Raw genomic sequence first — 27,196 nt, 5'->3', positions numbered from 1 at the left:
GGGAGAAGCCAGAAAAGAAAACTGAAGAAAGGAGAGAAGGCCGAACATAACACATTGGTTTTCCATCTGCCTAGCTTCTAATAACCTGTCCAAAAGCGCCAGCAATGCTGTGGACACGGCAGCCCCAATTCGGAAGGAATGGGTACCGAAATGAGAACCATCCAGGATGAGCGCAACCAATGTTCATTTAAACACCCCCACCAGGAAGACCAACAAGTCCCAGCAAGGGGGATCCAGAAAGGCCTGCTCATACAACCCAGCACAATCTCCTTTCCCACCTTGGCCGCAAGAACCTTGGGAAACAAACTAGCTGATTTCTTGTTCCTAATTACGGATGTACTCACGGACCCCTTGATAGGAAAAGAAAAACCATGCAGGAACCCCTCCCTTAAAAACTCTCTGCAGTCTGAAGTAGATAGCATGCGAGCCAGCGCCCCAGGCTAACCACGTTAATTGGGGATTCTGCTTTCTGCAGCACTGGGGGCATGCAGGTTACCTGCCCCTACCCCTCTGATGGGCCTGTTGCAAGAAGGAGGGATGTCCACCCCCACAACGCAGGCAGGAGTGGAAGTACCTACACGCCTCCCCATGTAAGCAACTGGTTCAATTAAAGGGAAAACAGTGTACTCTACCGGGAAAGGGTGCACCACTCCTGCCCTGTATAGGCAGTCGGTGACCCATCCATCCTTGGACACCTTCAACCATGTCTTTACATCCCGATAGCCAAGCATTAGGCCCGAAATACCTCATCATATGCTAGCCATACCCCGGGGTGGAAGGATGTGTACATTTCATGGACCATGTGTAAGTATTTCAACATGTCAATCCACTCCCGGGGACGCAACTACAGGTAGCACGCAGCAAAAAGATATGCCCCCGTAAGCCAGTTTTTGCAAGTCTTATAGCTAGCCTCACCACTACCACCTCGCGCCAGCGCCCCTGTCAGTGCCTTCTTGTCTTTCTCAGTAACGGTGAACATGTCAATATACCTATATACAAAGATACAAGTTGGCGCGTAACGCAATGTTTGGAATAATTTGTCACTTCATAAAAGTCCATAAAGTTCCAACACTTGCCAATGTACAGACGGCTGCCAATTCCCAAACAGACCAGACGGTATCTCTGGAAAAAATCTATAAAATTAAAAGAAAGGGATAGAGCGCCCCGATAGTGTAGTATGTAATAGATACCATCCAATATCCTTAAGTGACTATGATATGCGTACCAGATTGTGAAGGTAAACAAAAGTGTCAAAATCTCTTACCAGATTTTTTAAGACCTCATAGCAGGCTCGATGACATGCGACTGGAAATAAATAGATAAAGAAGCCAGAGATAGTGTGTTTTCCTTTTTAGGAAATCACTCTCAAACATGCACACCACTCCCAACTAAAGGTATATATGCATGCCAGATAAATAAACTTTAATGCTTATCTGTATGCAGTCCAGTAGTCCTTACGTGGGTTTTGTTCACCTCAGATGGAAATATCAAATAAAAAATGATATGGTGTAGTATGTTCAAATACAAAATTTTAATTCACAAATAAACATGTGGCTAATGCCCTCACAATTTAAATAATAAAATACAGCATATCTGGTATATTATAGTCGGCAGTGCGGTAGGTCCTGGTTAAGGTTGGTTATACCAGTTCTCTCTCCATACGGAATGGATCTAAGATAAGATGTTCCATACAATCCATACAATAAAGCAACCAGTTCTCAACACGTTTTGTCTAATTGATTTCTAGACTTCATGAGGAGAAAATTGATATATAGCCACACTCAATTTTAGTCTCTTATATTATGCGCACCGCCATTTTGCGTCTGCATGCTTCAGTCAAGTTCCGTCATTTTGCACATGCGTATGCGTCTCTATGGATAGCTCAGTACGCATCCATCAGCTTTGACGGCTCTGCCTGCGAATTAAGTGCCTGAAATCTCAGTGAAGAGCAAATTAGCCGGAAAGTACAAATAAAACCATCCTATGACTCTACGGCATAAGAGTCACAACTTGCATACCTTATATCTCTTATCATCATCATCACCATTTATTTATATAGTGCCACTGATTCCGCAGAGAACTCATTCACATCGGTCCCTGCCCCATTGGAACTTACAGTCTAAATTCCCTAACATACAAACAGACAGACAGACAGAGAGAGACTAGGGTCAATTTTTGATAGCAGCCAATTAACCTACTAGTATGTTTTTGGAGTGTGAGAGGAAACCGGAGGACCCGGAGGAAACCCACGCAAACATGGGGAGAACATACAGACTCCACACAGATAAGGCCATGGTTGGGAATTGAACTCATGACCCCAGCGCTGTGAGGCAGAAGTGCTAACCACTTAGCCACCGTGCTGCCCTTAGCACATGTGGTATTAAGGTGCCCAGTTCATAAATCCAAAACATCTCACACTGCAACAATTTCTTTTGTAAGTCAACACCTCTGGATCCCAATCTGACATGTTCTATATGTCAATATACCTGCCTTTGTATATCCAATCCCGCAACGAAACCCGAACACCTTGAAATATTGCTGTGCTAGCGCAGCGCACCATTTCATCCCCAGTGCGCCAGGATCCCCCGAACCGCCCTGCTCACCTCTGCACACTGCCATCCTCATGTGCGACAAAATGCCTACACAAGCACTTACCAAGCTTCTAGGGGCAAGCATCAGAGCCAGAAGATTCTATATTAGAGCTATAGCATTCAGATAAAATAGGACGGGCATCTGGTAAATCAAACATATAAATCTCACCTGACCAAATGGAGCCATCAAACGGACCTTTCACTTCTGACCGCTCTAAGGTCTGGCTACCGCGACTCACGCCTGCAACGTCACCTGCTGGGAGAGACATGTTATTGACAGAAGCATGGGACAGTGAAACATGAGACCTCCACCTGTCATCACCTGCCAGCTGTGAACCCCGTGTAGCACCATACAATTGCTCTCCACTCTGCTGCCCCACTACATAGCCCCCACGGCTGGACCTGCTGGTGCTGCGGCTATGGTCTCCCTATCACCTTGTCCCCCGGCTATGACAGTAGTTTAATCACTGCTTGTTCCCATCTGCAATGGGAAATGACATTTTGTGGCACTGTATAGCTGTATTTTCACAAATGTGCCCATATTTATGGGAAATGCATGGTTTTGTGCATCAAGATCATATTGTCTTTGGACCAGGACCGATTTACAGACCCGGCACTATGCACCCTGCCTTTAGAACTACCGACGGACTGCTGACTGCACTGGGGGTAAATTCTCATCGCCCCAGCCGCGACTTTGTCCTGCGACTCCCTGTCTGATGTCCTTGTCATCTCCCCCATTGCCAGTGCAGTCCTCTGTTCCTCAGGGACCATTACCTGTGCCCCGCTGATCTCCAGCTACTGGGGGGTACATTACTTTCCCCAGCTACATGGCGATGCCGCTGCCTTGCCTTGATTTGGCCTCATCTTGGTGGGGGGAACCACCCCCCACTGCTTTATAGCCTCTCTGGGGTGCACTGCTACTCCCCCAGCATAAAAGGTGCCGTGGGACCTATTGTCCCATGTTGCAGTGGGGGGAGCCACCCCCTGATCACCCTACCTTCCCGGGGGTGGAACATTATATCACCAGTCCCCATAGGGAGGACCTGGCTATGTGGTCCCTTCTTCCACAGCCACCACTCTGATCTTCTCAACATGCATGGGGATCAATAAACGCACAGTTAAACCCATTATGGGGAATCACTGTGGAAGCTCAGTGCTGATGGTGGCAAAATTACCACTGTTGCAGGGGGTGCTGCGGCTATGGTCTCCCTATCACCTAGTCCCCCGGCAATGACAGTAGTTTAATCACTGCTTGTTCCCATCTGCAATGGGAAATTACATTTTGTGGCACTGTATAGCTGTATTTTCACAAATGTGCCCATATTTATGGGAAATGCATGGTTTTGTGCATCAAGATCATAGTGTCTTTGGAAGGTTACAAACTTGTACTCCTTTTTATGAGAAGGAATGTAAAGGCCGACTTGTGATGTAGAAAAAAATTGGACTATACGCCAGTGAACGCAAGTGCATGCAATTCATCTTCAAACGCAAAGGAAACTTCCAACAGCGGAATGGGGGGGGGGGGAAAGGGGCACACGCACTTAGGCAATGTACAGTAAGGGCGTACCAAGAATGAACGCACGTTCATCCATCTGATTTAAGCTCTGGGCACTCTGAGGTTTGTAATTTTTAGCCATATCACCAGCTACGGGTCAGGTGTTAGTCCCGAGTGATAGTGATGACTGTGGTATATGCATGCTAGAACATATGTTTGCAAGTAAAAGCAGATGTAAAAATGCATTTTATGTACATTTGGATTAATAAGATTTTTCTTATCTGTGTGTTCTGATGTGACTTATATATACATATGCATCGTGTGTATACTGCAGTGTGTTTTGTCTGTCTGCATATGGCAAGTGCCATATAGGCAGAGCATACTTATACCCATAGTCAAATGGAAATGTTTCTTCAGATCCACTTATACGGGCAAGGGTGGACTGGGAACTTAAAGTGGCCCTGGAAAAAATTCTTGAAGTGGCCTCATATGGGTGGGACCAAATCAACTGTAGGTGGAGCCAACACAAAAGTAGGTGGGAATTAGTGACTGTTGAAATGTTAGCAACTCATAATATCCGCTGCTATATAAATTATTTTAAATCAATGAGGTGAATACATACAATTGATGGCTAATTAGAATTAGAGATTTTTGTAACCAAGAAGAAATATAGCTCTTTTGGTGAAATTATATTGAGGTAAAAACAACAATAGTTAGACCTCATACTGTGTGTTCGTTATGTTTACCAACAAAGTCAATAATAATTAATGAATAAATAAGTGAGCTTCGACAACCAAGGAGTAATATAACTCCGTTGGAAAATTATATTGAAGTCCAAAAACAATAATTAGACTATTAACTTTATGAGTGATATGTTTTACCAGCAAAATCTATATTTGCTACCACTGTCAATAGTAACAATATAATACTTTGTCAAATTATTTTGAAAAAACACATTAACCCAGTTTTTACTGGTGATATATAATCAGATGTCTGGTCATTTTTGTGTAACGATCTAAGTATTATATTTATACCTACAGGAGACATACACGAGATCTCACAAAGTGAGAAATATTTAGACATGAAACACAAGAGTGGTCATTTATGTGAATGAATAGACACACAATAAGATAATAACTGTTATATCTTTGAAAATACATCACTTCACATAACGAGTCTGGTGGTATTTCCACTATTTTAAACACACTCCCCCAATTGTACTTTTTCACTTTGATTCACTTTGATTGTTTATTACTATTTTGCTACAAACTAACTTAATTTGAATGGGAAATTATTTTAATGGATTTAATAAAGTATTACAATTTAATGCATTAGTGTTATTTATTCACCAAGAACATTCTTTTTTCTTGGTGTTGCGCTATACATATTTTCAAATGTTCTGGATGCACCACCCGAGGATTAATTTAATTTTGATATAAAATCATATATACAGAAAATTATAGTACGAGGACCTAGTGCGGTGATACTGTTTTTTTGTTTTTTTTTATTAAGACACAGTGGTCATCTCTAAATCAGTGCAGGGAAAATGCTGCCAGAACTGTGTTATAAAAATACATGAATCCTATTACATGATCTGCGACTGGTTTATACCTCTGTGCTCAAACTTATTTGCCTACTAACACATCCTTCCATTATTCCTTTCAAGTGAAAATATCTGACTTTGCTTAATAAGTTTAACTATTACCAAACATGTTGGCACAATTGTATTGATCAGTCAGAAAAGCATATGAGCACCTCACACACTGTTACATCTTTCCCTGATATCTTGAGATGCAAACAACTAGTCAGATCTCTCTCTTTAATATATATATATTTTATATATAAAAATGTGTACAGTCTGTTTCAAAAACGGCATTAAAAATAATCCTTACAATAAATGGCTATCCAGTGCAATCACCACAAAGGTGAAATGCTTCAAGCATCTGCAAGAAAACACTTCTTCTGTAATTATTGTGTTTGAGCCCTAAACGTGCCCAGTGATTGGGTGTGGCTTGAATTAATAACAGTACAGGGAGGGTTGGCAGACAATAGCATGAGTGAAGGGGAGAGTTTTTCCAAGAGTTTGCTAGGGATATAGTAAGTGCAAAGATGGCAGGATTAATGCTATTGTCAGTGCAATGGGGGCTAGCCATATGTTCAAAGTGATCTGAGAATGGGACCAGTGCAAGGTAGAAGGCAGGCAATGGAATCAATGCAAGAACGACTAAAGTATCACCAGAGCTGGAATAAGGCTCTTGTGGGCCCGGGGCACTTAAGACAGGGGGGTTATCATTTTAGATACATTTTAGACAAATACACAGGCAAAACTGTGTGCACTAATGTTAGGTGCACGTAGCTTTGCCTTCACAAGTAGTACACGACATACCTCCCAACTGCACTTGCAGTCGGATCAAATCCTGACTAAGCAACACAGTCACCCAAATTCTGGACTGCTCCACCATATTCAGGACAGTTGGCAGACTGTCCCTCTCTCTCCTACCTGTTCTTGTCACTTTCACCACCTGTGGCTGCTGGTTTCTTTAGAACAGTTGCTGCTTTTCTGGATACTGGAATGTTGGAGGTCCTATTTGGAAAAAAAAATGGGTAAATGAAATTTAGAAAACTCCAACCAGCCCTGGCATTAAATTAATACTATACACATTTAATAAACAGACCTATTTTCCTCCAACCAACCCAACATTAAACTAATAATATTCCCATTTAATAAATGACCCTATTTCCCTCCCTCCAAACAGCCTCAGCAATAAATTAATAGCATTTACATTTAATATAGCCATTTCCCACATCCACCCCCAGCATTAAAAATGAATATTCACATTTAATAAATAGCCCTCCTACACAAACATAGCCCCACATTCAATTAATAGCCCCAAATTACCCCAGCATTAAATTTAATAGCCCCACCAATAAAATAAATTGTTCGCACATCACCCCAACAATAAAATAACACCCATTAAGTAATTAGCCCCCATCTAGACTCCACCATTAAATGAATAGCCTACCTCCTACCGATGTGCTAATAAGACAGCCCCCTCACTTCCTTCAAATCACACAATATATTAAGACCCTCCATTCCTATAGGTATATTTGAGCAACCCCCCCTCCCTATACTTAGATTTGAGCATCCTCCCTCCCCATGGGTATATTTGAGGATTCCCCCTCCCTATAAGTAGATTTGAGCAGCTCCCCCTCCCTATAGTTAGATTTGAACAGCCACCCACTTCCCTATAGGTATATTTGAGCAGCCCCCACCTCCCTATAGGTATATTTGAGCAGCCCTCCCTATAGGTATGTTTGAGCAGCCCCCCCTCCCTATAGGTATATTGAGCAGCCCCCCTCCCTATAGGTATATTTGAGCAGCCCCCCCAATAGTTAGATTTGAGCAGATCCCCTTCCCTATAGTTAGATTTGAGCAGACCCCCCTCCCTCCCTATAGTTAGATTTGAGCAGCCCCCCTCTCTATAGTTAGATTTAAGCAGCCCCCTCCATATAGTTAGATTTGAGCAGCCCCCCTCTCTATAGTTAGATTTGAGCAGCCCCCTCCATATAGTTAGATTTGAGCAGCCCGCCTCCCTATAGTTAGATTTGAGCAGCCCCCTCACTTACCTTACCGGTGCCGTTCTGCAGCATAGCTCCTCAACAGAAGCTCAGACAGGAAGCTCCTGTCTGAGTACTTAGCATTGTGGGACCCTAATTCCGGCAGCCCCCACCCAGCACCAGATGTACTATTAGAAAAAAAAAAAAATGGAATTCACAAGTGAGGCGGCCTCCGGGCAGCCTCGTTAGGGTACTTCCCGGTAAGGCCAGTTGCCTATCCGCCCCTGTATGCGGGCGTACTTAAGCTGTGTCCAATTTTCGTCCAATTTAAAAAAAAACGTAAATTACATGCACTTTGTGCTCCTTAATGAATCAGGCCTAGGGCTAAATGTATTAACTTTCGATTTTTCATCTCGCTGCTATTCGGCTAGTTGCAGTGAGAATTTAAAGTGCCAATGGCTTTAAAGGCATTGCCACTTTAATTTGTTACTGCAAAGTCGCCGATTTGAAAAAATTAATACATTTACCCCCTCGAGTGATTTTCTAGGGCAGCTTCCAAAACTGAAATGTAGTGAAGCAGATTGAGTATATTGCTCTTTAAAATTATTTATATTGTTATATAGCAGCACAGCAGACTAAAACTGTACCTCTATGAATGTCTTATCTGTGACAAGGATACAATAACATTTTTGCATTGTGCCTAGGGCGCTGAGGACCCTAGCTCCGGCCCTGGATTTAGTTATTAGTGTCAAGTTCAACCTCCATCTCCTCACTTCTCATTCATTTTACTAGGAGTTTAAAACTTGATAATCAGCTCATGCTTATTCTCTCAACAAATGTAGAAGTATTTGTTTATATGAAATATAATAACAGAAGAGTGACTTATTAGATAAGTCAACAATTTCAGTTCATTTCTTCTCCAAATCACAAATGTGTCCACGGCATAATATAAGATCTTTGTGTCAATGTCTTGGACACTATCAATAAAATATTTTAATAACATATATAGCCCAAATTAGTGCTGCATAGCTGGTGGCTGATACAAGCCCTTCATAGTTTATAAATATGCCATAGACTCTGTTATTGAGAGTGCCTGGGAAATATCACTCAGCACTTTTCACAATGTCCATTTCAAGCAATAGCAAAATGTTGATCATTTCAGCATTAGCTGTGCAGCGTTTATATAGATTGAAGATTATATTAGTAAAAGAAAACAAGAAATCTATTTCAGTCCTGCTGCTGAGCATCATAGAAGTCAATGAACCAGTTATGGCACCAAAGGTTCCCACTGGGTATAAAAGGAATTATTGAACCTGACTGATGGTAATGAACATAGTTTGTCGAAATAGTTAGACTTTACCTTTCAATGAAATTTAGATGCTTACCTGATTTTTGTATCCAGAAGGAAGTATGGTAACGTTTCCCATCCACCACGGTGTCACACTGAAAGATTTCCTGAACCCTGGATTTGGATGATGGTATTATAAAGCCGATCTTAGGGTCCCACTGCATTCCAGGTTGAACAATTTCAGATTTATTATGGTACTGAAGGAAATAATAGAAAGTTAATATTTTTGCAACATGCCCAATTTGTAATCAACCTTTAAATTTATATTAGGGGTGTATGTAAGCTATTCGTTCCCTTCAATTTACACAAGCAGGGGTGTGATGCTGACATCATTGGGCACAGGGCTTTACTTTACAATAGTGTTTTAAAAGCTGAGTAAGGCTTGTAGTTCAGACAACTAAAATGAATCATACAACAAGCACAAGGTTCAGGCGTGGTGGAAATATTATTGCCATAAATGTGGGCAAATTGGGTTTCATTAGTTTGCTAATGCTCATTTTGCTACTTTTTTTTTATATAAATTAGTCAATAGATCATACACCACAAAAAGCATTAGTTTTGAAATTTATCTGTTTAAAGGAATTTTCAAGATAAGTGTATATAAACATTCTCAAGTTAAATAAATGGGTGAATCTGTACCATAAAATAACAATGTTATTGACTGTTTAGGATTTATGGTAAGTAAGGAAATATGGGTAGAAGATTTATGGGTATCCACAGATTTGCTATATGTGTTGCCTTGCCATCTCAATGATATGGAATGCCTAACTTTCATGAATTTTGGGATTTAGGAGATAAATCCAACCTTAGTCCACCTATAACCCAAGAAGGCCTTCCTTATCTAATTATTCAAAAATTGAGAAACTTGCATTAAAATGGGGCAATACAGTGGCTTAGTGGTTATCACCTTTCCCGATCATGGCCTTATCTGTGTTGAGTTTACATGTTCTCCCCGTGGGTTTCCTCTGGGTGCTCCAACTTCCTCCCACACTCCAAAAACATACAAGTAGGTTAATTGCCAGTTATCAAAATTGACCCTAGCGCGTGTGTGTGTATGTGTGTGTGTATTAGACTGTAAGCTCTAATGGGACAGGCACTGGTGTCAGTGACAAATATCCTCTATACAGCTGTGCGGAATTAGTGGCACTATATAAAAAATAAATGATGAAGATGATATGACATGGCCAAACAGATCTGGTTACTATAGTTATATTATTAAATAACAAATAGTATCTACAACAGACTATGTGACAAATATCAGATTATTATTTTTTTATAATAAAATACGTGGTAAAGAATCCACTATAAACCTTAACACGGTGATGGGCAAACTACGGCCCGCGGGCCAGATACGGCCCACTTAGAGGTTCTATCCGGCCCGCCAATATTTTAAAAAGTTTCATTAAAATATGCATAAAATTATTAGGGCCGACCCTGTGTGTCAGAACCTTCATTGTTATGCCTTCCCAGATATTTCCTCCATTACACTTCATCCTCCTTCCTAAAAGGACACTTCATCCTCCTTCCTAAAAGGACACTTCGTATGTCAATCACTCAAACACCTGCCCGCCCCCTAATGGCTGAAAGTCATGTGAGAAGAGATGGGCTGGGCCATATACAAAGGCAGATTTCGATTAGCTGCTGTGTTGTCAGTTAGTGGCTCACCAGAAAGACGGATCTGCAACAACCTGCTGAAATAAGTGCTGTGTCTGTACGATCGCTGCATTTATAGAGGTAACACTGCTATATAACACCCTCCCGTCCCATTCAAAAAATTTGTATTATATATTTCGATATTTGAGTTTTTTAATAAATTATATTGGCCCGTTTAAAGTTTTTCTTTTTTATTTGGCCCGCTCCTAAAAAAGTTTGCCCATCACTGCCTTAACATCAGACATAATGATGCTTTAAGAGGTTTGAACATTACTGTGAAAAAGACAATGCATTCTCTATATCTCCAAAACACTGACTTAAGTGTCCTGATTTTGTCCTCACACACTGGGCTTTAAGATTTAATGATATTTGCTGCCATCAAATTTGGGTAATGTCAATGGACTGTTTTGTGGGCTGAAGACTGCAAATCTGTTTTTAGGTAATTGGAGAGAGGAGTCACCCTTGAAACTTTGGTTGTGTTTTATTGACAATGTATCGATAGTGTGGGAGGGAAGAGAACTGGAGTTTGAATGATTTGTGTAATGTAATTTAAATGCCAGTGATTTTTACATGAAAATAACTGCAGCGAGGCGTACAGATCAGATTGAATTTCTAGATCTGCCTATCAAAGTAGAGAACAGCAAACTATAAACTGACAGCTACTAATTTTATTTTACAGTTTGGTAGTCCAACACATTTGTAGTCAGTTGTGAAGGCCGAAAAATAGATAATTCTAGGGAGGGAAGATGTTTTATACGTTGAAGAACTATACATTTTCCTTATGCAAAGGGAATATACAAAAGAAAGGTGGCACATAGTCTGTGGATGGGAAAGTATGTCTAGGATAAGCATATGTTGCTAATATCTGTGACAAAAGGAAATATAAAAGACGGTGAAGATACTTTTCCCCTATGTCTGCCATAGAGAAAAATTTTTATATTTTGCAGTCCAATCCTGATATTGCTTAAAGGTCTTAAACCTTTGTGGGTATATTTGCTAAACTGCAGGTTTTGAAAAGTGGAGATGTTACCTATAGCAACCAATCAGATTCTAGCTGTCATTCTGTAGAATGTACTAAATAAATGATAGCTAGAAGCTGATTGGTTCGATAGGCAACATCTACACTTTTTCAAACCCGCTGTTTACTAAATATACCCTCTGATCTTGATTTTGCAAGCTTAAACCTGTGAAACATTTTATTGCAAGGAGTGAATTCAGTTCCAAAGGAAATGAAAAGTACTGGCTAGATAGTATAAAACCAAAAGAATATTACAATGTGTTAGTTGTTTTATTAACCTTGTCTTGTTTTTACACTTTATATTTGTAGTATATGCTATTTTCTGCCCTTCAGGTAGATTGTATATAGGCAAGATAAAACAGCTTAGGGCCTCTTACATGATTGCTCACCATTGAAAAGGACATAATATCAATACTAATGAAATTTGCTTAATGGACTCAAGACAATCAATGTCATTCCGTAGCAGACACCTGTGATAGTTATGCTCAGGACCTGAAAAAACATATTATGCGAAACATGTTGGCAACAGCTACCATAGCCAGAGAGCTGTACATTGCTTTTAATTTTGACAATTACCTGTTCCTATAAGATAATTTGGACTAGTTTAGAGTTTGAATATTGATAATGCTATTAAACATAAAAGACAGTCACATGAACACATGACAGTGCACATCATTCCATGGTGAATGCTCTTGTACTTTGCAGACAGTTTATTAGGAACTGGCAACATCAGTTTGGCACAAAGTGCACAGGTATCGGACCCCCATAGTTCTACCAAGAGGGTCTCCTGCCGGTACTTCTGCTGCCTTTCGTTAGGACCTATATATCCTTTCCACAAATATGGACCTGATTCTTAACACATTTTCTTATTTCAATTCATACCAAAGGGTCTATTTATCATTGGTGGGCAGTGGGCAGCGATACTTATGGAACTGTATCGATACTGATCGCAGCAGTACAGAAAGACATACTGCTGTTATTCAAGAAAACTTTCCCACAGTGCACAGTAAAGTTCACTCTGGCCAAAGCAGGGGAGCAGCATGCAGCCTGCGAAGATTATCCTATCCAGCTTATGTTCAATGTAACGAAGTGGTGAAAATCCTTTTTCCGGCACTAATCCAGCATTTTGGGCTTCATAAATAGATCCCCAAGACAGAACTACACCTCCATTATGTTTCTCCAGCAATTCATGCTAGAAGTTGAAGTTCAACAGTGTAATTATCACATCTTTAAAACAAAGACTTCACTGTAGATTACTTTAAAATTTTGTAATGCTTTCCAGCTGAACCTAAACTATAGTTATAAAGCTATTCCATTTTCTGGTCAATTTCAAAATTAGAGATCTCGTAGTGAAATATTACAGCTCCTCCGCAGTCCTACATTCTTTTAATTGACTCCACATTTCCTTCCTCCTATTCATGTTATTCAACATAGTAATGTGGCAGGTATTTGTCATCATATTCATGAATGCATCCAAAGCAAACACAAGATAATTCCCATAGGAGCAGTCACTCAACACAGGTCATCAGGTCGTTAGCTCTCATCTACCTCACATGATACTATCTTGTAGTGTACATACATGACTAAACTTCAACCAGACACAACATATCCCTCGATCTCGATCGGGTCTATGTGTATAAAATAATTCCCAGGGAAACTTTGCGGCTGGACAGTTGCATTTAAGCACTTCACTGACCGTACTGTCTAGATGGACCTCTGTGCATTTAAGTGTCCACAATATGTTTCTAAAACTTGGTTATAAAGTTGTTGCAACAAATATTAGCTGATAAAACCCTGAGAATCATTGGTCAAAATTGCATCCAATATGCAGAACAAGTTGAATTATAAAGTGCAAGTTTGGTCAATATTGGCAAATGGGCATAATACCAGGGAAAAGATTTAAAACCTGGCACTCCCAACTAAGCCCTATGATCTGGGCCAGCGCAAGCCCCTCCCCCTCGCTTTTGCAAGTGGTGACCCACCTCGGGCATTATGTCCTCACCCCAGCTTTTTACCTTTGCATAACACTGACATAGCAGTCAACAGCTTCACATGTAAGAAGCTACTGGCTAATTTTCCTTCATGTCAATGGCCAGCAATCATGTGGGGGCATTAGCAAAACTGCATGAGTGATATTATGTCACTCATTTAGTGATTTTAGAGCCCCCTAATCATTGGTGTCCTGGCTACCACCTAGTTTCACCTAGCGAAGCTAATAATTACTTCCCTGGGGAAGAAATCTCAGCTGCATAATACATATAGATATCACGTGTCAAAAATTCCCAAGACAAAACAGGTTTTTTCTGCAGCAAGGGCCTGATTCAGTAAGGATCTTAAATGAAGAGGATACTTATTTCAGTCTCCTGGACAAAACCATGTTACAATACAAGGGGGGCAAAATAGTGTTCTTTTTTTGCACATAAGTTAAATACCGACTGTTTTTTCATGTAGCACACACATATCAACTTTAAATTTCAGTGTACAAATAAGATATCAAGTATTTGTGTGTTACATGAAAAAACAGTCAGTATTTAACTTATGTGCAAAACAGAACACTCATTTGCACCCCTTGCATTGTAACATGGTTTTGTCCAGGAGACTGAAATAAGAATCCTCTTCATTTAAGATCCTTAATGAATCAGGCCCCAAATCTTTAATTTAGAATTCCACTATTTATTGAATTTTAATTACTGTTGCACTTAATACAAATGGACTGGTGAGAATAGATTTCTAGAACAACTGTATTGGAGATGGCACCCAAATAAAAGTAAAGAGGGGCGTTTATCATATAAGCGTTTAATACCAGTCCCACTAAACTCCACCCCCTGCTGGGAGCTATAGGGCATTGATGTTAATTCCTGCCTCCAATCAGAAGGTCCCATTGTACCTAAGAACACCTGGAGTGTTTCCTGCCCAGAGCAGTCTTTGCTTACTGAGAACCTGACTTTTCAACTTTGATCTTGTATAACTTGAAGGGTCTGTATTAATGGGGGTGCTCCATACAAGTAAAAAATACATTAAAACATAAAGAAGTCTCCTTCAGTCTGCCACATAAGATGAAGGCACAGGGTAATATTGTATTATCTATTTCCACTACATAGGACATTGTTGGACTCCTTAGTACTATGATACATTACATACTATCATTAAATAAAATCTTTGTTTCCTACATTCTGCATAGACAAAATTGTCCCTTTACTATCGCACAAATGGTTGACACAATAATACTCACAATGAGTGTGTAGAATTTCTAGAACAATTGCTTGTGAACCTAAATTTTTTCACATTTTTTTTTCTTCTCAGGTAATGATTGTCAACTTAATTTTGGATGTTCTATATTTACCCATGGCTGCGTACTCCCCTTCCTTGGCTTCCTTTATACACAGGAAGCCGACTGAATGTCTCCACACGACTCCATCACTTCCTTGCAAGAACTAGGATTCTCGGGCTGGACGTTCTACCTTACTTGTACTGAGGATAAAATCTAAGTAGCAGCTGATACGTAGGTGGCAGCGACCTTGATTGACAATTACCAGTAAATTTACTGACAGAAAACAATATAGTAAATATTAATTGTAAGGACAGTAATAGACTACACACAGCAGGGACTTAACTAATAGTTTAAGTATCGCGAACCCTATATTATTTTTGATGTTAGCAAATAGTATATAAGTAAAAAAATTATCTATCTCCAATGTTCACCTTTAATTAGTAAGTGTTAATTTGACCTTTATATCATTTTTAGCTACTGATATTGAATGCATATAAATGGAAAAGACAGATGATTCAGCAATCTTCCTAAGAGCGACACTAAAAGATTGTCTTGTCAGGTAGACAAATGGAAAAGGAGTAAGAAAAAATCCTCCCTGTTTCTAACATAAGACAACGTTTACTGCACAAATATACTAAGGGCTAGATATAAACAGTATATATATATATATATATATATATATATATATATATATATATATATATATATATATATACAGATGTGGAATGTGTTTCATTTGTACAAATGCACCTATTTGAGTGTATTCAACATAGAGAGGCGCAGCTCACTTTGGGACATTCCTCATTACAGACACTTTGAGGTCCCAGATGGAAATACACCTGCTGGCAAATATAACAAGTCCTGATTATTGTTACTTTTGGACCAACATTTTAACTAATTACAACCTTTAAAATTTCCCCCCTAAAACACTAGTCATTGAAGCCTTTTTTCTTAATTAAGGATTATAATCTATTTATCTGTTAATTAAAAGGTAAAAAGGATACATCAGGACTGTCTATATTTCATGTGTCATATTTGTATACTTTAACGCAGTGTTGGCTAACCTGTGACACACCAGGTGTTGTGAAACTACAGGTCCCAGCATGCTTTGCCAATATATAGCAGCTTATTGCTGGAAGGGTATGCTGGGACTTGTAGTTTAACAACACCTGGAGTGTCACAGGTTAGCCAACACTGCTTTAATGTAATGTACATTGGTAGATATGCACCTATTTAAATATAAATAATATTGGCATGGTGTTAAAGGTATGCCACAGTATATGTTGAGAACAGATTTCCGCCACCTCCGAAGAGGTGTAATAATCAAGTCATCTTGCGGGAGGAAAAAAGTTCTAATCTGACTGCCCCACTAACTATTCCATCATCCCCTCATTAACGTCATTTAACTATCTCATCCCGCAACACAAAATCTGTTCTCTCTATATGGGTGGCATACAAGTGGCAGCTGCAGCTGGCCCGATTCACCCAGCTCGTCCGATCAAAAGGAGTAAAGTGTTGCACGCTCAGACTCTCTGCTATTTTAACATACTATTTCCCTTATAAACAGGTGAGATAGAGCAAAACTAGGCATATGATGTAAACAGCTTTTGTGTTGTTTTAAAGATATCGCAGCAGTTTTATGGGAGGAATTAAATTCCAAATTGAAGTACAAGAGTAAAGTACTAGAAGGAATTACAATTGAGATTCAGATAATACATCTTGTACAGCATTGTATCACTAACATAGCACCAGACCACAAAATTTGTAATCATTCAGCGTAAAATTCTTTTCAGCATAGCCTGCCAATTTCAACAGACTTTGCATAGCAGCCACAGTGAAACATGCCCAAACTGCAATTAAACAATTTGAAACAGAAACACAACTTCAAGAGACTGTCACTTCAAAAAGAATTATGGTTTGTAAGTCCTGTCAAAACAGAGTCAATGTAGAGAAAGCAAAGGTGCAACATACATTAACCTTGTGGCTGCCTCCTGTACAATGCATCAGAAATTCTCTGGGGTGGAATAAGTCTATTATCGCAACATCTGGTTAAACCTTTGAGCATTATTATTATTAATCCTATAGTCATATTTGTGTTTCCCTTCCTAATGTATTAGGGCACATTAATTGTCTGTATTATGATAAATGTAAATAATGTGTTATAATTCATAAACAGGAAACCATTTAGTATGCTATAGATTATGCCTCAAATCTGGATAACGGTTATAATGTCAATAACAAGACATTACGCGGACATCCTAAGGGGATCTACATCAGAGGCAGTTGCTGTGTTTGGGCTGGAGATGAAATACCATAGGATTGGTAGTGTTTATGCACCTCTTACAGAGCATGCCCTAGATAAAGTTTGTTTCATTACCTGGGGATAAATAGAATAATCCACTCCCCCCTCATAGTCTGCACAGACATAACGGCCTATTCATTAAATATGGAAAAGCCCTATCTCCTGAGAAAACGGGAGTCTTTCTATCAAAGGCTACTACTGGGCTAGCCACCGGCAGTAGCCCTCGCCAACAAAGAAATTTGCTGGCATTCTCTGGCGAAAGCTTCACACATCTAACAAAGATTACAACATTACAATACTTCATTCGCCATTGCCATCGCAGGATGGCGATAGCAGAAGATAATGAAATTAAAAAATGCTTCATTATTTAAATATTATTATCTAAATATTATCATCATTATTTATTATTATGTAAAAAAAACAAAACAAATGTAAATATTGTAAAATAATATATTTTTTTAAAAAATATATTTTTAATTACTTTTTTTTTTATATTTCTAGGCACATACAAGGCCTGATTCATTAACAAACGCAAAACAAACATAATTGCAATTGCAAACACATGTTCTAGCCTGCATACCCATCACTAGTATTTAGCACTTACACCAACCTGTAGCTGGTGCAACTGATATGACTCAAAATCATGTACCTTAAGCTTGAGATGCCCAAAGCTTGAATCAGACACTGCTGCATACGCTTGAGCTTGGCACACGCTTACTGTACATTCACTACCTGCATACGCCCATTCCCCTCCCCTGAAATCGTAGGCTGTACTAAGGGTCCTTTGCCCTTGAAGGTGAACTGGACATTTCTGCGCTCTCTGGCGTATAATCTGGTTCTGGTCATGTGCACAGTAACTGTGCGCATAATACGCAACACATTGCCATTTACGCTCCTTAATGAATCAGCCCACAATGTGTCAATACCAGTGACAAAATAGTCTAGGATCAGATCTTTATAACATGGTCTATAATGCACATCCTTGGAAAATAAATCTAGCTTTAATTTACACGGTTATGCATAATAGACTATATGAGGCAGTAAAGGTACATGGATATATTTGTATGTACACGTTTGAATGGAAGCCATTGTTTCCAAATGAAGAGGTGAAACTCTGAGACAAGTCTAATGGGAGGAAATGTGGCACTATTTCCTGAAACGTACTGCTCATGTAAATGGAACAAAAACATTGTTTAAATGAGAGAATTATTTCTCAGGCATAACGGGAAGATAAATATTACTGAGTGTGTGCAGAAGCTTATAGTCCATTGCAAGTAGACAACAATGTACAGGGTAGCAGCTGAAACAAAAAAAAAGCTGACACTCCTAATCTTGTTTGTGAAATGAAAATGCTATAACCAGGCTTTTAATATTTCCTTCCTGGAACTATAGAAAAGTGTAATACATTCTCAGCATAACCATTATAGGAAATCTTTTACTTACATAATGCAAGGTGACCTTGAATTTGGGCGAGCTGACTCGGCAGGGGATAACCATTTCATTTTTAGTGTCCGAAGTTTGTGTTTCAAAGCCTGGAGTTTCCGTATTCATCACTAGGAATGGCTGTGCATCATCTGCATGGGATACAACACATCTTAGCTTAGGGTGTCTATCATATTTATACATAGGATGGTATTAAACAAAATGGGCCAAATTCACATATAGTGGCAGTTTTATTGACAAAAATTGACCTGATTGCTGTCAAATTCACAAATGAATAAAAATATTTCTGTGAGTTTGTCGTCTATTTTGACAAAGGGCTAACAAAATTGATTTGTTTTCTCTTTTGATCCAATCAAAAGAGAAATTGAAAATAAAATTCTTGCTAGTAGATAAAAACGACATGATCATGTATACAATACCTTCACCAAAAAAAAATTTCATTTTATGGATATAAAGCCATACTCACTCTCAAAGAAAAATACCCATCATCCCCATTTGTTAATATAATAAATGTTACAATATCACAATCTGACCAAACAGATTTTAAAGAACATTTGTGGCGTTTTGTGAAATAGAAAAAAAACAACTTTCACATTTCGCAGTGGGGAAATTGTCATTGTTCTATCATCATCCAGAGAAAAAGATATGTTTTATTAATTTAATATATACTCCCCTCTCATTATGTAGAGGATTTTCTAACAATGTGAACTATACTTTTCCTCTGCCCAATCTGACATCTTGCCCAGTCATACATTTATTTTCTAAGAAATTTAGCAGAATATTCAGTAATTTTTCGCCTAATTATAATTTTAATGTTCCCCAATTTTACCTTCCCATAGTTTTTTTTAATGAACACTGTGTATGCATGAGGACAGGGGCTGGCTGGCAAATTTTATCCTGGTGGGCAAGACTTGACTAAGCAGCTTATTAGGAACATTTTAAAGGAAAAAAAATGCAAGTGGCCCAGTGATCCAGTCCAGGGTAGCCCACTATGAGACCGGCCCGAGGGGCATGTGCCCCTTTGCCCTCCAGTCCAGCCGGCACCTGCATGAGAAACACTTTCTAAACATTTTACTGTAGGCGTTTTTTAATGATTACATATTTATCAGCCAAACAGTATAGACATTTAGGGGTATATTTACTAAACTGCGGGATTGAAAAAGTGGAGATGTTGCCTATGGCAACCAAGCAGATTCTAGCTTTCATTTATTTAGTGCATTCTATAAAATGACAGCTAGAATCTGATTGGTTGCCATAGGCAACATGTCACATTTTCAAACCCGCCGTTTAGTAAATCTAGCCCTTAGGCTTCCTTACTACTGTATGAGTAATCTACCAAACTGTATCTAATGATGCATATTTGGAAACAAGAAATAGTTTACTGGTCTCTAAATTAGTGACCTAATAATATAGAGTTAAGCAGTTAAACAGAAAAATGGAAAGCTTGTATATGAGGAACTAACTGCTCAGTGCAGTGCGGCCCATCTCTATAACAACAAATGTTATATAAATCATACGTGCTGTCCATTGTGCAAAGATCTTGGAAGGAAACCATGAGAGGAAATAAACAGAACTGAAGTGCTCATCACTATGTTGATGTTACCCCCTCTGTTGTTTTTTTTCGAGTTCCTTTTCTGAGCCTATCACTATTATTTTTCTGTAGAAAAAGCTCTGTACAAAGGAAATACGTGATCTGTTCTCCCTATACTATTAAAGAAATGTAAATGCAACTCAACTATTAACACTTTGTCTCATTTCGTGAAAAGTTTTAATTATTAATCATTTCTTTCTTTTTATACAACAATTAAGATTATTCTTTTAATACAGATTTTAGTACAGATCCTTAATTTATAAAATGATTTACCACTGAGTGCGAATTAGGTAGTAGGTTCCAATGAAGTTCCTACAAAGGCATAGACGGGTGCAGGAGACCCGGCTTTATGGAGCATCTCTACATGAAAATCCAAGAACTTCAACACAAACGATAAAATTAAAGGCCATATTTATCACAGGGCAAACAGCTGTATGTCCATGATAATGTGTGTGATAGGGTTTCAAGGTGAGATAGAAAACAAATCAGCCTTATCACCGTATAATAATAAATAGACCCCTAAACTCTCATTATAGAGGACACACAAGGTTACAAAGACAAGTGCTCTCTTGGGAAGAGATCTAACAGGTCATCTATTACAAATGACTGACTGCATTCTTATACTTTGTCAGGGTTCATACACAGCGTGCTTGAGACATACTCCATTCACAAATTGGTGAATGAAACTCAAATACAGCTTCAATACATCATCATCATCATCACCATTTATTTTTATAGCGCCACTGATTCCGCAGCGCTGTACAGAGAACACACTCACATCAGTCCCTGCCCCATTGGAGCTTACAGTCTAAATTCCCTAACATACAGACACAGAAAGAATACAGTACTGATACAAACACTGAACAAACAGTTCTACTAAAGAGGACTGGATAGACTGAGTCCTAAACCTCTACCTCTGTGAGCTGCCTTATTGCTATATCAGACAGGAAAGTTTTCACAAATGGGATTGTCCTTTAAAACTCCTTTAAAGTTTTTCTTTGCCCAATCAGTGGCCATTGTGTGGTCCGAGATGTTTCCACACATAGAGAACTCCAGATGTCTAGGAAGGGTTTAACAGAATAACATTGTTTTTGATGTGTCATTCAATGGATTGTTCATTTTGATGGTCTCACCTTGCCTCTAGCCTGTTGAAAGCAGGTCAGGAAGAAGTAGAAGAGGACTACCAAAATTTTGCTGCAGGTGACAATGGAGATCCAAAGTTGCAAACAGAAGGACACATATATTGTAGCCACTCCAAAGACAAGAACAATGGAAAATTGTTCACACCTTATAAGGCCATCACGCATATGTCTACCCAGTTTTTATCCACCCTCAGGCATCAGTCTACTGAATCATTTTTTTTAAACTACAAGTCTTAGAATTTTTTATGCCAACATTGCAGAATCAACATATTTATGTGTTGAGATATTTTTCAAAAATGTGTATAAACGTAAATCTTGCAGATAAATAATAACTTGCTGTGTGACACACCAAGGGCAGCGAGAAGGTAATCTCAACAACAAGATACAGTAATACAGAGCTATAGAATTGACTCCCTTGTATAGTCCAAAAGTGGCTCAAACCGTCTAATGACAACATCTACTATTAGAAAATGCAGCTCTAACATTTGCAAGTTCAATATAGTAAAATTACATTTAAAAAACCCAGCACACTGAACCTAGAACAACATGATGTCCGAGATGAGGGAGTCCAGTACTGCTAAACCTCTATTAAAGGCTATAACAGCTGCCATCAACATAGGGCAATAAATGTTATGCTATTTATCCTGAAGGAGAATGTCAACGCCAGATGAGCATAATAACAGTCACCAGCGGCAAGTGAACACAGTAAAAGGCTCGTACATTTCTCCCATTTTTACAGTAATGTATTGACATTAGGATGGAAAAAGGTCAATGGGTCACTAAATGGTTTAGGCAATTTGTAATGCTAAAAGACTGTGAGCATTCTTGTCACACTGTGCCAGTGTCTGGGGTCACAGATTAAGTGGAAATAAGTATCTGCTGACAGATCCTGTCCAAACAGAAAGTACTACAGGAAATCTTATATAGGGATTTGGAGGAATTTTTCCTCCCTTATATCCAAGAGTAAAGGGTTCATGCTACATCTCTTTCCACTCGCAATGGAATTGGTAGATTACATTCTCATGAATATTGGTAGTGCATACTCATAAAACTGTCTGCCTTCAACATGTGTTACAGGTTCTCTTCAAAACCAACACAAATGTGTATGTATTATTAGTATACTCACTGGTGGAAGTGGGGGTGCATACAATGGTATGTCATACCGCCACTTCTACTACTGCCTTCATTGTAAAATGATCAAATGCCATACGCTTTTTCATACCACTACTTCTACATTTAAACTTAATCCACTGAGTCTAATAGTATAATTGCGATCAATTAGCTCACCTACACTGTAGTGTAATCAGTATAAGTGAGGGATGAAGACATACCACAACAACATACCACATATGCAGGGCTGGAGTAAGCTCTGTGGGTGTCCTAAGCGTTGCCACCCCCCCATCCCTTGGAAGAGGCACTCCACCACCCTCGCTGCTTCTTACTTTAGCCGGTGGGAGGTGGGGGCAACATTCTCTGCTGCTCAGACTTTGAGGGTGACACTGGGCTGTGACAGCATAGCCAAGCGCCACACTCTCATCTTAACACTGACATAGAGGAGCAGCTGCCAACAGCTTCAAATCTTGCTTATTTTATTTGCTGTTAGTAGCATGATAAATCCGGCTAAAGAACCATATAAATCACTTCATGTGACAGTGCTGCTAAGAACAACGCTAAAATATCTTACAAGGAAGATGTACGGTGACAGAGTAATAAAATACTACATGGTCTCTGTTACAGTAGGATGTCTATCTAAGTCCTATCAGAGTACAGTGGTTCCTAACAAGACGTAGGTACATGTTTAGCAGTCAGGTATTTTTTAATGAAGAAAACAACAGGGAATCTGTCAAGTCCTAAATTATTGACAAATGAAGATATGAATTTATATTTGTCTCTGTAACATGGGAATATTCATTTCAAGCATGACTGCAAGACTCCAGCAGATGGTCATTTCAAGGTCAATGGGTAAAGTTTATTCGTCATTTGACCAGAATTATCAGCCAGTCAATATGCTAAGGTTAGCAAAAGTACAGGTACTTTGACAGAACACTGCAGGGCAGGGACGGATTAACCCGAGGTCTAACTGGGCTCCAGCCCAGGGGCCTCGGGCATCCAGGGGGCCCTTGAAAGTGCTCAGCAGCATTATTGATCGGTGCTGTAGTCTTTCCACGGCGCTCAGTAATCTCCTTACTGAGCAGATCTCGTGAGAGTGTCACGAGATCTCCTCAGTAAGGAGCTTACAGCGTGCCGTGGAAGAACTACAGTGACATGCGAAGGAGGTAAACGCTTGGGGGGGTGGGGGTTGTGGCGGTGGGCGGCTAACGGGGGGGGTCCTCACGCGGCAGCAGGCGGCTAACAGGAGGGACCTCACCGGGGGCGGCTCACATGGGGGGCCCTCACGGGGGAGTGGAGGCCCCCGTAGCCCAGGGGCCTCCATTCCCTTAATCCAGCCCTGCTGCAGGGGCTACTGTATGTGCAACATGCAGTAGGAGATTGAAAGCATATTTGTACAAGTCGTGTTCTAGCTATTACCTTTGCTATCAGTGGGAAATGTAAGAGTTCTTACAAGGAACAACAAAATTGTTAATAATGGATTTATATTAAATTAATTTTTTCAATAATAAAAAGTTACATTAAATAAAGCTTTGCTTTTCTTGCTATATTTGGACAATTGCAGCTGTCCGTGCCAGTTTCATTTTACATTCTTTAAGTCCTCCCCTGATTTATTCAATGGAAGCAAATGGATAAAAACAAAGAGCAGTGGGCTGAAGTATGCTGCCAATTACTAATGGGCCTGTTGGTAGGCAAACCAAAATAACAGGGTTCTGAACTTGGCGAGAACTAGTCTGTAATTTAATTTCTATTACTAAGTAATGCAAACACAATTGCATCAAGTCAAGGAAATATAGACATAAAACAATGCATATGTTTGCAATTAGAAATAGTCCCTTTAAAACCATGTATTGGTCAGGAATATGATTGCAAAATACTACTTACCTCTTACATACAAGTAAATTTTACGTTGAAGCCATGTATTCCCTTTGGTTTTACTAAGGCACGTAATGTAACCAGTGTCTGTGACTTGGGCATTGGTGAGTCTTAAGTGACTGCAGATATGATGATGATGCACATTTGGCCCCAGGCACGGCTGCTCCTCTACCGTCATTGTACTGTTGTTTAAAGGCATCTGTTCCCATTGCCATGTCTGTGGGGAAATTCCTCTGTAAAAATATTACAAGGACATGCACCATTACCATGATGATCTATAACTGTGCCTAAAATACCTCCACCAATATAAAAGTCGTATAAAACAATGGTATCATATTCTTTATAATGACTATACAATGATATAGCAAGCATATACAACCATAGACAATTAATGCTGTATTATCGAGTTAAAAATATATTAGGAATGGTACAGAGATTAAGCATGAATTATATATTACAAGGTACACATATAGACCACAAATAATGTATAGGTACTGTATACATATATTAATACATTATACACCATACTGAGAATATTATCCAGTGTACAAGGCAGCATAAAAGAGTACACAAAAAAGAGCTCTTCTTGTACTACAAAAAAGAGCTCTTCTTTATTATTTATTTGTACTGCTATCCATGTATGTTACCTGGTATATATTTGTTGGTGCACAGATAGTGTTAAACATCTGGTTCATTCTCAGCTCTCTTTTGGGGGATACTCCCATTTTTCAACAAAAAAATTCACCTTTATCCCTTCTTAACAGTCTTAATTGTGTATGTTCTGTGGATATGTGAATGCAGCATCTGTCTCATTACTGCTTGGATTTCTTCTAAATTCAATGTCACTGAGTTGACACATGTATCACTGTCATAATCAAGTCTTTGTAATTTGTGGTAATTTGCCTACAAGGTGTGTAAGTGTTTATGTACTTATATTACTCTTATAAATCAATATTGTGTCTGTTCACACTAAGGGCTAGATTTACTAAGCTGCGGGTTTGAAAAAGTGGGGATGTTGCCTATAGCAACCAATCAGATTCTAGCTTTCATTTATTTAGTACCTTCTACAAAATGACAGCTAGAATCTGATTGGTTGCTATAGGCAACATCCCCACTTTTTCAAACCCGCAGCTTAGTAAATCTAGCCCTAAGTATATCTTTCTGGTCATGTGAAATGTTAGAAATGATCTGCCTACATCACACAGGCCTTAGTGGCTTCTCCTGGAATGTTTTAGAAATAGAACATCTGATAAGATGAGGGTGTAAGACTGATTCTAAAGGAAATCCATGGACTTGAAAATAAATGAATGGCTGTTTAAAGTCACTGGGGTCTTTTGCAACATCCAACAGACCATATCCCCTCCCTGTTCCTTCCCAGAAAAAGTCTTTGGCTTCCAGCTGAGACTGTCTGCCTGTCGCCTTCCTGAGGGTGATGCTGCTGCGGAGGTGATCATCTTGAGAGCACTTCCAGCCACTGAGTGACAAGTACACTGACTGTGTCAGCTTGTGACACCCACATGTAATCACACATTCCCACACAGTCACTGGGCGGCTGTGTCTGGCAACAGCTATAAACACATGACCCTTATGAGCAAGGTGAAGTTCACACGGCTCTGATGATAAAAATCATTTTATTTTTATCTAAATGTTTATTCTTATGTCGCAGTGTAGCGAGCGCTAGTTAGTGTCATATGGGGATGTGAGATATGAGGCAACATAGAGAATAAAATGTATTTAAGGCTAATCACCACATTTCTAAAACAACTGCAATACTTTATGGAGTTGCACCTGTTAGATAAGGACAATGTACAAAAAATGATAGGTAGAAGTGTTAGTAAATCTACTCTGTGACCTGATCGGGTTTATAAAATGCATGAGAGAGGTACTTCATGTCTGTCCCACTTAATTTCCATAGGCATTGTTATATAAATTGAATCTATTCGAAACATTCTGAATACCATATACTAACACTATCTTTCCTGACCAGTGGCAATCTCATTTTGCAGTGCTCTTTGTCTGGCTAAAGGAATTGCAGGGACAGGCTGGCAGGGGGAGGGGGTGGCAAATTTTAGACCGGGGGCAAAACTGGACTCAGCAGCCTAGTTTAAAGGGAAAAAAATGCAGGTGTCCCAGTGATCCAGCCTAAGGCAGTCTACCCCGGGGGGCAGATGCCCCCCTACCCCCCAACCCAGCCAGCCCCTGCAGGGGCATATGCCCCCAGGGCCGGTACCATAGTGGGCTACCTTGGGTTGGGTCACTGGGCCACTTGCATTTTTTATCCTTTAAAATGTTCTTAATAGGCTTCTGAGTTGAGTCTTGCCCCTCAGCCTAATATTTGTCAGCCCTCCCCTGAGGATTCGGTTATGATGACTATTTATAAATCTGCCTACATACATGACGATAGTTAATGAATTTACATCATGAAATCTCGGAGCACTGCATATGAACATTACTTCAGTCCACATAATGGTGAAATATCTACCTCCACTGTGTACCCCACAAAATTTGATCAAAAATGATCCCCAATGAATTAAAATACACTCCCAGGGGTAAATATATCAAGCTGCGAGTTTACCGTGGGTTTGAAAAGTGAAGATGTTGCCTATAGCAACCAACCAGATTCTAGCTGTCATTTTGTAGAATGTGCTAAATAATGTGCTAAATAAAAATGACAGCTAGAATCTGATTGGTTGCTATAGGCAACATCCCCACTTTTCAAACCCACCAGAAACTCGCAGCTTGATACATTTACCCCCTGGAGTAAGACCCTACAGGTGTCTTTCTTATTCTAATAAGTGT

At 39.4% G+C, this 27,196-nt stretch overlaps 1 protein-coding gene across 3 annotated transcripts in view; it reads right to left on the bottom strand.

Moving 5' to 3' along the window:
• The window catches only part of LOC142100689 (vascular endothelial growth factor receptor kdr-like), a 165,219-nt gene that overhangs the window by 95,003 nt on the left and 43,020 nt on the right, over positions 1 to 27,196 (bottom strand). For 2 of the 3 annotated variants that reach the window (XM_075184407.1, XM_075184409.1), the window contains exons 3-6: positions 24,407 to 24,630; positions 18,680 to 18,810; positions 9,030 to 9,189; positions 2,761 to 2,847 (exon numbers count right to left, since the gene is read on the bottom strand). In XM_075184407.1, the coding sequence (XP_075040508.1) occupies positions 2,761 to 2,847; positions 9,030 to 9,189; positions 18,680 to 18,810; positions 24,407 to 24,630 (602 nt within the window). The remainder of the gene's footprint in view (positions 1 to 2,760; positions 2,848 to 9,029; positions 9,190 to 18,679; positions 18,811 to 24,406; positions 24,631 to 27,196) is intronic. The other variant, XM_075184408.1, reaches the window with a different exon arrangement.

The sequence above is a fragment of the Mixophyes fleayi genome, chromosome 9 (genome assembly GCF_038048845.1).
Source record: "Mixophyes fleayi isolate aMixFle1 chromosome 9, aMixFle1.hap1, whole genome shotgun sequence".
Lineage (NCBI taxonomy): Eukaryota > Metazoa > Chordata > Amphibia > Anura > Limnodynastidae > Mixophyes > Mixophyes fleayi.
This window is presented reverse-complemented; position numbering and strand designations above follow the sequence as displayed.